Source organism: Zonotrichia albicollis, chromosome 2 (assembly GCF_047830755.1).
Source record: "Zonotrichia albicollis isolate bZonAlb1 chromosome 2, bZonAlb1.hap1, whole genome shotgun sequence".
Taxonomy (NCBI): domain Eukaryota; kingdom Metazoa; phylum Chordata; class Aves; order Passeriformes; family Passerellidae; genus Zonotrichia; species Zonotrichia albicollis.
In genome coordinates, this window is record NC_133820.1 from 110,082,327 (window position 1) to 110,099,427 (window position 17,101).

General features: G+C 38.1%; 1 protein-coding gene across 8 annotated transcripts in view; it reads right to left on the bottom strand.

Moving 5' to 3' along the window:
* Positions 1 to 17,101, bottom strand: part of MID1 (midline 1) — a 249,147-nt gene that overhangs the window by 70,193 nt on the left and 161,853 nt on the right. Inside the window, exon 3 of one of the 8 annotated variants that reach the window (XM_074536007.1) lies at positions 3,764 to 3,847. The exons of the other annotated variants lie outside the window; for them this stretch is intronic. Coding sequence (XP_074392108.1) covers positions 3,764 to 3,847 — 84 coding nt within the window. The remainder of the gene's footprint in view (positions 1 to 3,763; positions 3,848 to 17,101) is intronic. 8 annotated transcript variants of the gene reach the window in all.

Here is a 17,101-nt window from a genome sequence, read left to right on the forward strand (position 1 = left end):
ATGGAACGAACACTGTAAGTTAGAAACAGAGAAAGGAGTATGACAAATAGATGGAATTAGGTAGACTAGCAATGGATAAGAAATGCTCCTGGTGAGGCTGGAGGAGGTGCTGGGAAGAAATGGGGATGGATAACTGGAAAAGCATAGTGAGCAAAGTGACTGTGAAAAAGGGTCCTGAGATTGGGAGATGGGTGAACTGGAAGCCTCTCTGGAAGTACAACTAGAGGAGAGCCTCAAATGAGAGAGTAAAATAACAACATAGATACTGCAAATGATAACCCCAGGAACAAAAAAGGGGCGGAGAAGGTGGAAAAATAAGGTGATGGGAAGAAGAAACAGCTGAAGAAGGACCAAGGAAAAGTCAGCACAGTGAGATGAGAATATACAAATGGGAATTACTGTGTTGGGTAAACAGCTGGGAAAATAAAGCCTTGCAGGGTAGAACCAGTAGGGCAAGAGACCAGAGAGGGCAGAGTCCTGAGCAGAACAGTGGTCTGTGGGATGGCAGGGGCCTTACCGAATATTGCTGAGCATCCATGGAGGTCCGAGCAGTCTGAGAACCAAAGGAAAAGGTTCAGAATAAATACAGATGTAGAAGCATGAAAATACTAATCTAGGGACATGGATGCTGACCATGTACTGGAAAACTGGAAAAGGATCTGAGCAGGCATGGAGTATAAGACTGGGTGTCAGGAAAGAGGAAGACCAAGTGTAAGGAAGGAAGATGGGAGTTAGAAATTAGACTCTGACAGAGGAAAAGGCCTCTAGGTGAATAATTTAGCAGGACTTTGTACGGGTTTATTTTACAGGGAAAATGTCTGCACCAGATAACTTTCTAATAAATCTCAAATGATCCCTATGATATCATGATATCAGCTATATTTTCCCATTTAGTAAAACATTTCCATCTGCCAGCACATGTGTAATCATATATTACAACAGAATCACATAAATGAGACCAACAGAGACAAGTGGTCCCTCACCAGAGAGTCTGGTTTTATTGTTTCTCACAAATCTTTTTTGTGGCCTTGGGAATATTTCTTACGTGCAAAATGTGAGAAGTAAAAACCAGAAATGGTCCAATGGTTGTCTTTGGAATTGCTGCTCTTGTGTAGGCACTTTAAAAGGCAAACATCAAAGGGTCCTTTACTCTTCTGAATTATCAACTTGTGATTTCTATGAGTTTTGCCATTGATTTCATTTAGGTAGGATTTCACCCCTTCATTTTTTGTAAAGGAAACTGAAATAAAGCGCTTGTTCTCCCAATCCAGCTTTTAATTAACAAAAGACTGCAATGTTAATGTGATTATTTGGGCTTTCATTTGCTAAGGATACCTCAGTGTAAGGATCAAGACTTTGATCTCTTTTGTATTTTTTTTTCCTTTTCTTTTCTGACATTACCAATCAAAGAAGAAATTAAAGTGGTTTCATTTCGCATATACAATCATGTCAAAAATGTGTTTTTTCATTTTTATGGTTTAACCCCAGCTGCTGTCTGAGTACCAGCAGCCGGGTTGGACAGGAGCTCAAGGATCATGTGGTCCAAACTTTCCTGGCAAAAGCACAGTCTAGACAAGATGGTCCAGCACCCCAGCCTGCAGAATCCTAAAACTGTCCAGCACTGGGGAGTCCAACACCACTTCCCTGAGGAGATTATTCCAATCGCTGATTGTGAAAAATTTTCCTTTCATGTCTAATCAGAATCTCCCCAGTAGTAACTTGTACCCATTACCCCTCATTTTTCCATTGGACTGCTTGTAAAAAGAAGTCTGTCTCCTCTTTATAGTCACCTTTTAAATACTGAAACATGACGATAAGGTCTGCCTTAAGCCTTCTTTTCACAAGGCTAAACAAACCCATTTAGCTGGAGTGAAATCCTTAACTTTTTGGAAGATATACAGTATGGGTCTCCTAATTAGCACATAAAAATAGTCCAATAGAAAATAAGTTTTTAAAAAGACTGGAGAAAGAGTAAAGAAAGTTCTTGTTTTAGGCTAAGCACAACTTAGCAACAAGTCATCAGCATGTTATCAACATCATTCTCACACTAAATCCAAAATTTAGCACTGTACCAGCCTGACTCTGCCAGCTGGCTTTAGAGATATTTTTGTATTTAACACTTGTCATATGTAAAAGGTGAAATGTTCTCCTCCAATACTTTTATTCAGTGCTAGCCATTTCTCTTACCCTGCTAGATATTGCTGTTTGTTCAAGGAATAAGGCATTGTCTAGAAGAAAAACTGGTTTTGAAACCAAAATTCGTATGCCTGACAACCCACACAGAGAAATCCCAGCAAATCCCAATTCTCTTGTGAAAAAAATACTTATGCATAGCAAGATTTACCCCTTCTTTAAAAGATTCTGAAAATGGCACAGTGCACATGGCATAGTGAGCATGCTTTTAAAAGCAACAGGTTTACCATGTTACTGTCTTAAGGAAGAAACATTCCTGACTGGCAACATCCAGAAATGAAAAGAAGAAGAAATCATTATGAGAGCTTCATTATTTTGAGTACAGACTAGTATGAAAAAGCCCCTACAGTTTTTCATGTAAGTTATTTCTTGACTTTTATTCCCAGGAGTGATGTTTATGCTATGGCCTTTGCCACTTCACATCACTAAGTATTTCAGTTTTTTCATCTGTAGAGAGAAAGAAATATTGGCTTAACTCTCTTTCATGAGAAAATACAAAACTGGCCCCGGGGCAGTACCCAGAAGTCTTCTACAGCCAACCTTCATGTACTGGAACTTGCTGGTTCTCATGGGGTGGGAACAGGCGCTACAAATGTCCTGGCTGCCTTTACCTGTTAATTCTCCCCATTGAATGGGACTGGTTATATAGAAATAACACAAACAACACTGAATATGAGGAATCCTGCAGTCTCTAATAAGATACTGTCACTTTCTGGCTGCGATGACAAGGCCAGTTTAAGAAATATGAGTTTGCCCACCACATTACTCTAATCCTACTGGCACCACTCTGTGCAGCTACACTGGAAGCCAGGTGTGGCTTGAACCTCTGGAACAAAGTAGGGAATGAGAATATTCCTTTAAACATGTAATAGAGATCTAGTTTACAACATCTCCACAGACACTTTTAGCAGAAAAGCTGAGGAACTGATGAGCTGTGGCAGAGCAAGAAGGGCAAGGTGCTGAAGGGTCAGAAGCTGCCAGGCGGTCTCCAGGCCAACGGCAGCATCTCGTGGATTCACTACAAGGTAATCCTGACTCACTAAATCCCTTTAGCATTTTAAAATACACTCACACAGATCACTACTTTCATTGACATTGTGATAGTAAAAGGAGATAAATTTACTAAAACAAATGGAAAATCAGTACCTTATACTACACGTGATGATCAAACAAAAAAAAAAAAGGCAGGGAAGAGAGCAACTGTACAACTGTTGCCAGTTTTGAGGAAATCTCATGCTGAGGTTATGTGATCTTATCTCTTTGGTCAAACATTATTCAATGTGTAAAACAGCCAGTCAACTCCAGATGCAAATAATGTTACTTATTACATCTGATAATTTAGTGATGTTCTATTTACTTATTTTGAACTTGTGATGACCTCTGCTATGAATCTCTTTCTTCCCTTCTATTTTAAAGTTACATATGTGGCCAAAAGGTTAAATTTCATTCAAATTACAAAAAAATAGTCTCATTTACTGAAACCACTTATCTGACATGACAACTGTATTCATTATGGGATGAATATATACTTGTGTTCAGGAAACTGAATTATAAATGCAGGTTTCCTTACCTGGCCTGCCATGGCACTACAGAGTGATACTGCCACAGCTCCTGAATTCTCAGCAAGTTCTGGACTCCAGGGTGGGGTTAGTTCCTTGGTGAGAAAGAAATTAATTGATACAGATAGAGTTTATGGCATCCTTGCATCTTTTATTTATGGTAGATGCAATTCTAAAGAGAGGAATTAGATAGCTAAGTCAGTGTGTGGTATGTGACTCAGAGACTGGTTCTGAAATTCCAGAAAAGACTCCCTCAATATAAAAATCTACACTGTTTTTCAGAGTAGAGGAAGGACTCTGTTTAAGTTCATTTCTCCAGACAGAGAAAAACTCTTAGTTTTATCTGCCATACTTTTTTTTCCCCTTCTTTTTTGGCAGCAAGCAACTTAATTTCAAAAGTTATTAAAAAAACTTCAGAATATGCCATTGTTAAAAGGGCCATTTTTGCTCTCACCCTTTCATCAGCACTACAGCATGTGGGGCATATAGCCAAGTACATCAAAATATTAATCTTACTGAAAGCAAATCCTTCTCCAAGGTGCGTGACTGCAGCAGCCAGCACCAGTGAGGAGGTGGATAACAAGCTATCATGAAGCACGTAGTGAAACTGAACTATCTTTCCTATTAATGAGGTCTCAAATTACCTGAAATGACTCACAAAACATCTCTAAATGACAATTTCCTCAGAAGTTTCTAGAGCCTGCACTATTCTCTTTAGGCTTATGACTGTTGAAAGTCTTGGAGCCCCTCTGAAAACTAAGCAACTTTTACTCAGAAATGTTAATGCTTAGTTTTTCCAGATGCCTTGGATTCAGAGGACACATTTCCGAGGCATGGATTAAACAACCAAAGCCCAAACAAAGCAAAAACATAAATTAAAAGCCCATTGGAAAAAGTAAAGGTTAAGTTAAATTTCAGGTACTCAAAAGTATTTTGTTTGCATTATATTACTTTTCTGGATAAGCAAACTACAGCTGTAGAATGATGAGTATCCTCAGAACACCTGTCTCTTGAAGTACTGGGTCATTCAGAAAAAGTCAGAAACTACAGAAATATTTTAAACAGCTGCTCCCTGGGTAAAAATGGTTCCAACTGTGCAGAGTTGTACTGGTGAAAGAGGGAAGAGGAGGGAGTGAAAAAGTAGGTTTTTTAGCACTCTTGACGGAGATAATATAGTGGATAGTGAAAAAAATCCTTGTTTCTTACAGGGTTTAATTTAAATTCAACCTTTTCTCTGACCTTGACCTGACTGCCTATAATACCTCCATGCAGCTATCTTCCACATCTACAATAATTGCAAACTGAATGTCTAACTTTAAATAAACAGAGACAGAGGTCTCATATATGCTTAAGTCCTACAAATTTCATTCAAATTTCTTGCTGAATGGGCAAGTGAGAGCCCTGTTACTGATCCTGTTGAGGAGGAAAACCATGGTGTGAATTGAGCTGACTCAGGGCCTGCTGAAGCATCCATGTACCCTGGACACCTCCCCTGTGCTGCCCAGCTGCTTTTCCAGCTGGTAGCCCATGCAAAGGAGGAGGGATTGAGGACATCCACGTTTTTCAAGAAAGCACAGCAAGGAAGAAAAACTGAACCCATGGAGCATGAGAAGAAACTGGATTTATTCAGAGCAGTAATTGAGGAAAAAGCTGCTCTGTTTGTAGCTTTGCTGGCCCTGCTGCCCATAGAGCTTACTTTGTAATGCACTTGCCACTTTTCCAGAGACTCCAGCCTGGACTGGGGCTGGGTTATGAACACCAGAATAGGAGCTAACCTCTAGCCACAGGAGAACTAAAAGCAAGTAATAAATTCTTGTCAGAATTCCTGAGCATCAGCTGCTCTCAAGGCAAAAAGTGTGGTATTGAGCCCAGCTGAAAAGTGCTGTCGTGAATACTGGTAGTATCCCAAAAATACTGCAGGGTGCCACTATAAATAACTGCATAGTACACCAAAATAAATATGATACTGTGTGCTATGCATTATTACAAGGCACACTACATTGCAATATTGCAATATGCTACTGCAGTATCACTAGCTGCAACAGGATAAGTAAAAGCAGTTTATGACAGATTGCAGAAAAGTATTTCAGTGAATGCACCTTTATATTTTTAGTACATTTTTCTATTAGCACAGTTTTACTCTCATATTTGCAATGTTTGTGTGCCTATCAAATTTGGGAAATGAATCTAAATTTATGACAAAGGTCTAAATTATCAAAAAATTCATTTAGATCTATGGACTAGCCCATTTCCTCTAAGCACTTTTAAAGAAGGTTCACAAGAACTGTACTATCCTAGAGAGGTGTACTTTAGCTAATTCCTTTCCAACTATAATGCCAAGAACTCAGCAAATTCTTCAGATCTTGGTAGGGAGACTTTGCCATTAGTGATGATAGTGCCCCATTCTTCCACTGCAAGTGGGAAAGAGTCAGCTCTTGGCTCAGAGGACTTAGCCTGGAATTCATCAAGTTCAATAAGCAAGTGCTCACTCTTAAATTCCTTCATAATTATAAGGACTGTTACTCAGCACCAGGAATCCATCTGAACTACACCACTCTACAACATGCAAAGTCCAAAAATAAGCGCAAAAAGCAAATAAATAGTCAATTAATCAATTAATATGCTGATTATCAACACATAAGAAAGGACCAAACACTAAATTTTGAGCCTGCTAATGCCTCTTTCCTTCTTCAGTGTATGAGACATTTATCTGTAAATAAAATGTCGCTAGTGAATAACTGTGAAATTAAAAGAAAGTTATAGTAATTAAATACAGAGCTGAGCACTGAAATATTCCCTCCAGGGACACTTATTCAAATACTGCCTTTTCTAAATGTTAGAGAATTTAGGTTAAAACATAAATAGTGATAATTATCCATAGCTCACAGATGATTAATTGATTACTGATGAATGATAGTTGGTTAAAATTAAACTAATTTATCAACTTTATTTATAAATATTATAGAGCAAGCTTCTAAAACCATAATTCATGATTATAGAACTGTCCCAAATGTTTATAAGCCAAAAAATCTTGAAAACAGCATTTAGAATTTTTTTTTGCTGAGGCTTTTAATACTTACTATATTGTTATATGGTGGATCCAAAGCTGAAATTAGTCATTAGTTTTGAAATACCTGTGATAAAGCAATTGATTTATCAGAAAATGAAGTGACACTGCATTCTTTCCTCTGTCTCGCACTACAGAGTGGTGTCCCATATGAGAAGTCTGCTCTGCTAGATACTGTATGAATACAAGACAAAAATGTAGTCTCACCCCAAAAGTAGCTAAACATTTCAAGCAAAGAACCTAGCATTAAAAGATCAAAAATGGATGTCATCTTTTATCATAATTATTTTTAAGTTCCTTGAAATATGACATTCTGAAAAAGCAAAAATTTAGATTTCACTGCTTTGGAAGTGCTGTCTTTGAGCCTGAAGTAACCTTGCCCTGAAACACTAAGCATTTTTCTAGGTAAGAGGATGAAATATGAAAAATGGATATTTATATGGAAAATGGCAGCACTGAGACAATGACAAGATCAAGGGGAGAAGCAGCAGCAAAGTATCACCATATAGGCTGTTCAAAGGAATCCTGGGAAGCTGAAACTCAGGGAACATCAAAACAGAAATATCTAAAGTGATGGCAAAGTAACATGGCTGAATCAATACCTGGGACAGGCAATTTTGACAGTAGTACCTTGGACAATGAGGAACAAAATGAGCCGAGAACCAAATTCATGAGGAGCAATAGTAGGAGCCTGTATGGGGAATGATCAGTGTATAGACATGCAAGAACTTGAGCATGTGAGCCCCTCCATGAGAAAATGAAAGGCTAAAGATATAAAAAAGTCAGTCTGTCAGAAAATATTGTTTTAGACAGACGCATACATATTCACATACAAATATATAAAAATATATCTACCTGTGGATGTCTATATATATACAGACACATACACAGACACTTGCCAGTGTCAGGTCAGAAATACCTCGACAAAATGAAAAACCTTCTGGGAATGTCCCATTCTCTGGATGCCCCATCCTTTCAAGTGTTCAAGGCCAGGTTGGATGGGGTACTGAGCACTGATCTGACTGGGAGGCATCCCTGCCCATGGTGGGGTCGGAGGGTTAGATCCCTTCAAACTCAAGCCCTCTTGTGATTCCATGAATGCAGATTGTTCTGCCCATGTGACTGCCTATTTTTCTGAAGATTGCAGTAATTTTTATTTTTGTTCCAAGCTGTGTTTCTCCCCAGCTCTTTTGCCTTCAGACCTTGCTCCTGACTGATCTCAACTGCAATAAGCTAAAGCCAAGCATGCTGATAAGAACAGCCTGAGTGTACGGGATGCTGAGATGTGACTCTCAGAGAGAGATGTCAAGCCTCCCAAATGTCAGTAAAGGTCATGGTGTCAAAAATTGTAAAAATTAGTTTCTTAGATGCACATTCTTTGATGGGAAGTTTTAAAGAGTAGTAGGCAGATGGGGGCAAGGAAACAGTTGTCACTGGTGAGGAAGGAAGCCCATGTGGTTTAAAGAACAAAAGAAAGTGTGGGAGCACAGGGAGGCAAATGAGTATGAGAGAAACCACAGCTGGCTGAATGTATTCCAGCAAAAACTGAATGAAGATTGTAGAGTTTCATAAGAATAATGGTAACTGAATTAAATGAGTACACAGGTCAGAAACTTCATAGGATAAGCAAAAGTAGGCTTTAGTTTATACATTTTCTATTGGCCCCAAGATGACTCTTTTGTACATGTAGCTACGTGTACAAAGAACTATGCTTCCTTTCCTGAATTGCAGTGCAACTTTTTTATCATGTAGGAATATAGTAGGGTGAGAGATCCATGTTCCACCTATGATTTCAATGTTTATAAATAGTTATAGATTGAGCACCTAGTGTACAAAACATATACTTGAACTTTGACATTCCATATTATTGATTAGAACAAGTTTCCTTCAATGTCAATTAAGAATCCACCTGTAACAGGAGCATGCAGTTCCCCAGTACTTCAAAAAATTTCCCCATATATATATCTTCACTAACAGAAACAGTTGTGAACTTCCAACAAAGTGTTCTCCCTAATCATTACTGAAGAATACGAAGGTTTATCTGGATCCTCTTTTTCTCTCAAGAAATTTCTGGCTTTTTTGCAGAAATGTTATTAAAAATTGATCATACCTGGAAAAAAAAAATGTAACTACCATCATACAAAAAAACCTGCAATAGAAAGTTCATATTCAAATTTCTAGTTGTCCCTGCTTCCAGTCCCATACAGGATCCTATCACCTTGATATCTTTACAGAACTGTAATAACAGTTCTGTAAAGATAGGTAAGGTTCACCTTTGCACTCCTTTCTTTGCAGCACAGATTGGAATGCATTAATTAAGAAAAAATAAATCAGCTAAAAAACCACAAGTTGTCTCTATATGGAAGTTACACTGGAATGGAAATTGAATCTTTGTGACCTAATACTGTGTTTAAGTGACAGGAGATTCAGTTGCTGGGTCTGAAATAATAAAAAAAAAACCTGTTGAAGTGAATTGAAGCATTAAAAATGGACCTGTGCCCAAGCATCAGACTATATTTCATTTAATGGTTTTGGGCAGGTTTTTTTGTTTTCAAGGTTTTTTTTGGGTTTTTTTTTAGGTTGAAAAATGAAATAATAAAAGATAATTAATTGAATATTAAGAGTAAGAATGGCAGATCATTATCCAATTTTATTTCACTCAGTCTTAGCTTTGTTTTAAATAAAGTAATTTAATAATGAATTCCTAATATAATATAAATATAACTGTTTCCAATGCTTATGTCATGTTCTTTATGAAAAGAAAAGAATACAAAATTACTATCATTATCTCCTGATGTTTTTGGCTCTTGATCAAACATAAACCTAATCTGATCTGCCTGTGCCCTATCCTGAGATTTTCTACTGGAGATTTTCTACTGGGAGCTGCACTGCAGCATTCATCATTTGTAAAGTTTCAGGTTGCTCTTTTTGTTCTAGTAAGGCATAATGCTTTGTCAATCTTCTAAGATATTTCTATCTAACATAATTAAAAATAAAGCCTTTGTTCAATTTCTCTGTTTGAAATAAACACTGAACCCTTTGGAATAAAACAGGTGATCAAAATCTGAAACAGAGACAGGAATCCAGAAATTTTTTTTCATTTACTTGAGGCATCATTGTTTACTAGCTAGAATATCAGCACAATATTTGTACTTAACAGACAAAAAACCCCTGGGTTCCATCTCAAGATTTGGCAACCACTGTGGATGAGACAAACACAATGCTTTCTGTTCTTGCTCTAAACTAAGGGTAAGGTCACAAAAACTGTGGGAGTAGATTTGGTTTTGAAGTGCTTCAAGGAGAGAGCACAATAGAAGTCATGAAAGAACATTTGTGGTGGTTCTGCAGTGTCACGTTGCTTTCGCTTCACACTGTGGTTTTCTTTCAAGTTCCAACAAAGCTCTTCTCTCATGCTGCCTAAGTTCTGCTAGCACCTTAATTCAAAAGTTTAGATGGATAATCTAGCTTTAAAAGTTCAGAAAAAGTCAAGAAAGGCTGTAGCTGTCACAATGTTCAAAGTAATTTTCACTCTTCAAAACTCTCCAAGAGTAATGCTAACCCAGCGAGTGAAAGAGTTGATTTTCAGGTCCAATCCACAAAGCAGTACGAATCCTGTATCATCTCTGTGATCTCTGCTGCAAGTTTTGATGGTGACTTACAGGAATAAATAGTCCCAGCTAGAAGGAACAGGCTGCATCTCTGGTTTTCAGGTTGTTTATAAATTTGAGACATGCTACACTCCTACTTTGCAAGGATGACTTACAAGACATGGATGTGCTACCTGTAATACTGTAAAGGGATCCTGGTCCAGGCAATTAAGACTCACTAGTTTTTATTATTTAAACTTAATATACCAAGAAATTTAAACAATGAAAAAATAGACTCTTGTCTTTTTAATTTTTCACATAAATCTGTCCTCCTTAATGCAGCCCTCTACTTCAAAGAGTATGTTCTTTTCTTCCTAACATGCATAAGTAGGTTTGTTATCTGGAGGAAAATATGCCAAAGAGAAAGGCATGCTTTCAGTTTGTTGTTTCTTGTACTGTGGTAAAAAGTGCTGTATGGAGACATTCCTGGAAAATATTATTGTTTAACACTTCTATTTAGTGCTTTGAAATGGCCCTGAACTTTTATCCCATAAATCCTCATATGAGTGATCCTTACCCCTGCAAGCAGTACAGCTGGACAGAGAAACACATCACTATTTGCCATATATATTTGCCATTACATGGGGCTGATAAACTACATTGTTTTAACTATTTGTGCCTCTTCCTTCTAAAAAGCTTTGACATAACATATTCAGTCTTTAAAAGTTCCATTCTAAATGGTACCACAAAACACAGGATAACTTTTATTTGCAAGCAACATGCATTGGAACTGCAGTGATCTCTCTTCCAGGTAAGGGTCCCCATCACAGTTAACCCACCTTGTGGAACCTAAACATACTGAAGGGTCAGATTATCCATAAGTGCTGAAAAAACAGCTTCCCATTATCCCTAGCCTAGGGAAACAAACAGATAAATACCACAAATTATCCAATGCACTTATGAAAGAAGTTTATTTTTTGAACATATAACCTTTTTCCAACCTTTTAATCCTGAGAGTTTCTACACTGTACAAGCACAGTATAAAATTATATGTGAGTTAATTATGAATTTATCAAATAAATACTGCAACTAAACATCTGTCTTTAAGTCTCAAAGCAGAGATCTTCTGCATAACAGAATGATGTTCACAGAATCACAGAGTGATTTGAAGGGACCTCCCTTGTTCCACCCTCCCTGCCATGGGCAAGGACATCTTCCACTAGACCACGCTGCTCAAAGCCCTGTCCAACCTGGCTTTGAACACCTCCAGAAATGCAGCATCCACGATTTCTGTGGGCAACAACTTCCAGTGTCTCACCAACTTCATACAAAACAATTTTCTTCTAATATCTAAGATAAACATACTCTTAGTTTAAAGCCATTTCCCTTTGCCCTATCACTACACACACTGGTAAAAATCCCTCTCCAGCTTTCCTTAGGCTCCTGTTAGCTACTGGAAGGCTGCTGTAAGGTGTGCCCAGAGCTTTCTCTTCCCCAGGATGAACAGCCCCAGTCCTCTCAGCCTGTCTGCACAGCTGAGGTGCTCCAGCCCTCTGACCATTTCTGTGATCCCCTCTGGATCACACTCCAGCTGCTCCTGGCTGGTACCAATGTGGAACACCAGCAGCAGGTGTTTGTCAGTGGTCTGTACAAGGGTCGTCAGTCTGTCAGTGACACCCGTGACACAAATCCTGGTAAGCAGCTCCTCTCTCTAGAGCACTTGGGTGCCTCCATGTGTACCTGGCAGAAGAGTCACCCACTGCTCTCGCCAGTTCCCCCTTTCTCAGCTGCACAGATTGTTACACAGGGAGCAGATGGAGCTGCCTTGCTCAGTTCCAGCAGCAATCCTGGACTGACAGGTCTTTCCTCTTCACTCTCCAGAGCAGGGAAGTGGTTCTGTGATGGCACCTCAGCCTTCAGGGGAAGTGTCATCCTCCTGGAGGTCCTTGCCTCTCCAAACTTCCATTCTTCTTCATTACTGCCCCCTCTCTCTGTGTTTGTAGGGGAGTTCTTGCCTGTTTGGCCATGGCTGTGGGTCCCTGCAGACTGTGCTTGGAACCAGCTGCCTAATTCCTCCTCAGTGGCCCCAACATTGTGCAGCCTTCATTCCATTTCTGCAGCTCCAACCAACCCCAAAAGCATAGGGAACAGATACTGCATCTCCACTAAAAACTGATGATAAAAACCGAATTGTACTTTTAAGAGGTTATAGCCAGAGTAGAAAACCCAGGGTGGTATTAGTTCTTATTCCCTAAACATAACCCACAGCATTTACACTAAGCTTTAATTGGGTGATTTTGGATAATTTTTTTTAGGCTAACAAAAGTAATTTGAAAGTTTCTCACTAAATGACATGTCTATATTTCCTGAGTTCTTCAGTGGATTTCAGAGATGTAAACACATTTTACACCCAGAGATACCTTACAGACTGAAATGTGTTCTGAGTTGAGCTAGATGTCTCCTGCTGTACTCTTAGGGCCAAAACAGCACAGAAAGTGTGGTACTGTCAGTGAATTGACTTTAGATTTGACCTACAGAGGCAGGTCTCTATGGGGTAATGTTAAGCAATTCACTATAGGCTCATTGAATCCTGGGGTCTCTTGCAAACAAAGCTGTCAAATTGCAAAGGTGCTTTGTGAAATCACCTATTGTACATCAGACACTGAACTGAGACTCCAGTTTTCATCCTCTGCCAAGTTCTCAGACATGAACAGCTCATGTTTAACTTCACTAAAGACCCTTTTTTGACAGCAGGACAGACTCAGATTGTCACTGGAAGTAAAAGGTTTACAAAACTTCTATTAGACATTAATGCTAGCCTGGGGGTCTTTAGGTCTTGAATGATACGAAAAAAAATACGGCAAACACACAAAACCACTTTACATAATGACAGTTCTATATCTTGTAAGCAAAAGGGCATTCTGCTAAAGGGCAAGTTCCTGCTCCCATTTAAGTGAACAGCACAATTTCCATGAACAAGACTGGGGCCTTTATACAGATTTTATTTACCTTTTCTTCCATATTCGGTAGTCTGATTTTCATTCTTTCCTCTCTTTCTCTCTTTTATAATTTTTTACAAAAAACTGAGCAAAATATAAGTTCTGAACAGTAAAACAAGACCTTTCACTAATTAATTTATATGTCTTAAAAATAAATGGCCCTTCAGACAAATTATAGGCAAGTTATAATGCTTAGAGACATCAACAGCAGGACAATGAAACCTGATGTTTTCCAGATAAAAGGTCAATAAGTAACTAATATGCCCACCAAATATGTGTCTGAGAAGCATCTTATAATAATAACTTATTATTAAGCATCTGTATTAGAACAAGGAATGTGTGAAACATAGCAATTACTGTCTTTTCACTTGAAATTTAAAAGTAAAAATGCATTAGGATGCTCAACCAAAATGTATAAATATATACTGTAAAACTTAAAATACTTGAGTATCTTTATCTTAACTCAAGAGGAAAGAACACTGTCTCAGAAAGAAAAGAAATAGTTTTAAAGATATATCAATCCTTGCTCTTCAAAGTAGACACTAACTACATTGTGTCTCTTATAACTCAGTGACCAGATACAAGTCATTCCAGAAATTCAAGTTCCTATTGAAATAGTTTTGTATAAATTGGAAACATTAGCAGGAAGACAGGAGGCATTTTCCAACTATTTTTACAATAGCTTGGTAGGCTACTAGTTTATGAATAAGATAAAAAGAATGAAGTGGAGAAATAAAGAATGAAATAAAGGTAATATATAAGCTTTAAATATTCACTAGAATTGTTTCCTCAACAGGACTAGTTTTTCTAGTGAAGCAACCACACAGTGTTAAGAAGAAAAATGGACCACTTTTACTAAGCAAAAAGCTCATTGCAGTTACAAAGTTGGTGGTGGTTTTGTTTCTACCTATGCCTATTGCAATATGGACAGTCCAGGGGACCAGGAGCTGGGGTTATGCAGAAGAGTTGTTGCTAGGCAAAATTTCCGGATGTAAAAGCTTTGAACGGTGGCTGTATATTCAACAAATCTGAAAAATTGAAAGGATATAGAATTTCTGGGGCTGCAAAGGCCATGTGGGAACTGTATGACCCTTGCCAGGGACCTTCTGAAGGTTTATTACACAGTTGAAACTGAATACATAATATATAGTTCATGTTCAGGAGGACTAGGATGCCCTGGCAGCATCACAATTCCCATGCACAGGTGAAGAGCAGCATGCACATGCCTGGGTAGTGATTGTTGGAAATCCCAAAGATGTTTAGGGTTCCAGATGAAGAGCAGCCAAATTCATGCAACACTCAGATTTTCCAATTAATGAAACATTATTTTAGTAGAAATTGAATTTCTACAATGACTTATTATATCTGGTCACTGAGTTATAAGAGACACAATATAGCTAGTGTCTACATTACAGCATGTGAGCCATTAGAGTTACCATCTGGAAATGCTGGCCTTAAAAATTTGCACAATCCAGGAGAGAACTCATCTCAGAAAATCTGAGTATATGGGAGCTTTTTATTACAAATTTGTCAGGGCTTAGAATGTGAAAAAGATATCATAATCATGAATACTGATGAAATTCAGTTAGCCAGAATCAGAGAACCATAGTAGGTTCCTTGAGCCCTTCTTACCCATGAAATCCACTTGAGCAGAATTGACAAGGCTGATAGAAAAGGTTCTTATGATCTGATGCAGAGTTGACACAGAAAAAGTGCATTATTAGTGTACAAGATAAATTCAGATGAAAAGCTGAGTAAAACTAGTACTGTAGCTTGCTCATCAGTAAGAAGTTCCACTTGCACTAGTAAGGCGTTGTATTGCAGAAATGGATAAATGCCATCCACTATCTATTAGAGTATCAGTATCTCATGAAAAGTGTTAACTTACAACAGAAGATCCCTAAATGGGAATGGACTCCTGACTAACATGCTGTAACTACTGAATACAGTACTTTAAATTGCCCATTCTAACTTTATTCTTTATTTGAAAATCAAAATTTTGCTACTGTAAATTTCTACTTCAATAAGAAAAAACCCCAGAAGAAAGCATTCTAGACAGAAGTCCTTGTAAAATTTAAACTCCATTGCTTCTCAAAAGGAGAGGTTTATTATGATTGCAGTTAGTTTAAATGAAGATATATCAACCAAAAATTTGAACTAATCAGAAACACGACTTTTTTCATCCTGCTTATTATTTGGATAATTTTAATTCCCAAGACTTTACTCTATGGTTTGATGTTCAGACCTCTAGGCTTCTTGATTTTAGCTACAATGAAAGTGAATACATGGGGGAGAGAAGAACTCTTGGCATTTGGCATGTTCTAAAACTATCAAAAATCAGTGGTTGGGAATCAGCCCTTTCCTGAGGCATCACAGTACTTACTGCCATGTCTTGATTGTTCTGAAAACCTTAGCATCCAAAAATCTCCCTCTTCTCTACCATGTTGAGGGTCCTGGTATTGTGTTCCACAGGGCTTGGCAGCATCTCTCTGGTCCCTTCTGCTGCTTAACTGGACGCTGCCCTTTAGTGTGTGGTTCACAAACAAGAGAAGCCCTTCAGAGCTCTGAGGCTGAAATAATGCTCACAGGGATGAGTTGTTAATAGTTTCATAATGCCTGTAGTAGAAACCAGGCAAAAGCAGCCATGTACTTCTGTAAAGAAAATCTGCCTTACATGAACTTATATAACATTGCTGTCTTGTTGTGACAGCAAAATAACAATAAAAATTTTTTTTGTACAAAAAATAACAATTAAATACTTCCTTCTTCTTTCTCCAGTAACTATTAATTTGTAGTGCCAGAATGTAGAATCCAAAGAACAGAGTGATAGCTCAAGCAAACACTAAAAATGCTGAGAGAACAGCACAAAGTTATTTTCTGCAAACTCTGTGGGAAGCTTCTAAACCTGAGATTTAACCTTAGGATTTGCAAAATTACACAAAAATGATTTAAATATCTCTGTTTAAGGAAGTTGGCCCAATAGTGTTGCGACTAAATTACAGTTGGCCAGTTGATTAAAGACAGAGTTATCCAGAAATGACTGGATTTGGGGACCACAAAATTCCAGCCACAGCAGCTGGGCCGGAATAGGCCAAACTTTGACCATTGCTCTTTAGCAGTAAGTGTCCTGATTAATGATCTTTGAATGTCAACAGCTGGGATCAGATGGAACACAAGCAAAAGCAAGCTATGGATATGAGGAAACAAGGATGGAATGTTGCAAAGATATTACAGTGATCAAGACTGGACTGACCACAAATCCCAAACCGGGCTGCAAGAACAAAAGAGCATTTTAATGGGTGGAAATTATTTGTAATATATTATTCTCCTCACATAATAAAGAGGAAATATCTTTTTTTCCTTTTACTGTTGTCTTATATATTGGATTGAAACACTTCCTTCTGGTCCTTTCTGCCAAATCTCAGTATCAGAGGAAATATCAGCTCACTATTGTTACTACATAAATTAGTTGAACTTCATCTAAGACCAGTCTGTAGAACTACTGTGCCAAAAAGGGGGAAAACATGGTATTCTCTTAACTCACTACATCTCTGTTTTAAATAAACCTGCACAGAAAAGGAGATTCATTTGGAGACTGTAAAGGGCTATAAAGTGCTAAATAAGGCAATATAGAGAAAGCAGCCTCTGCAGGTGTCTAAGCTCCACATGGGCCAGACACAGTCACTGTCATACTGG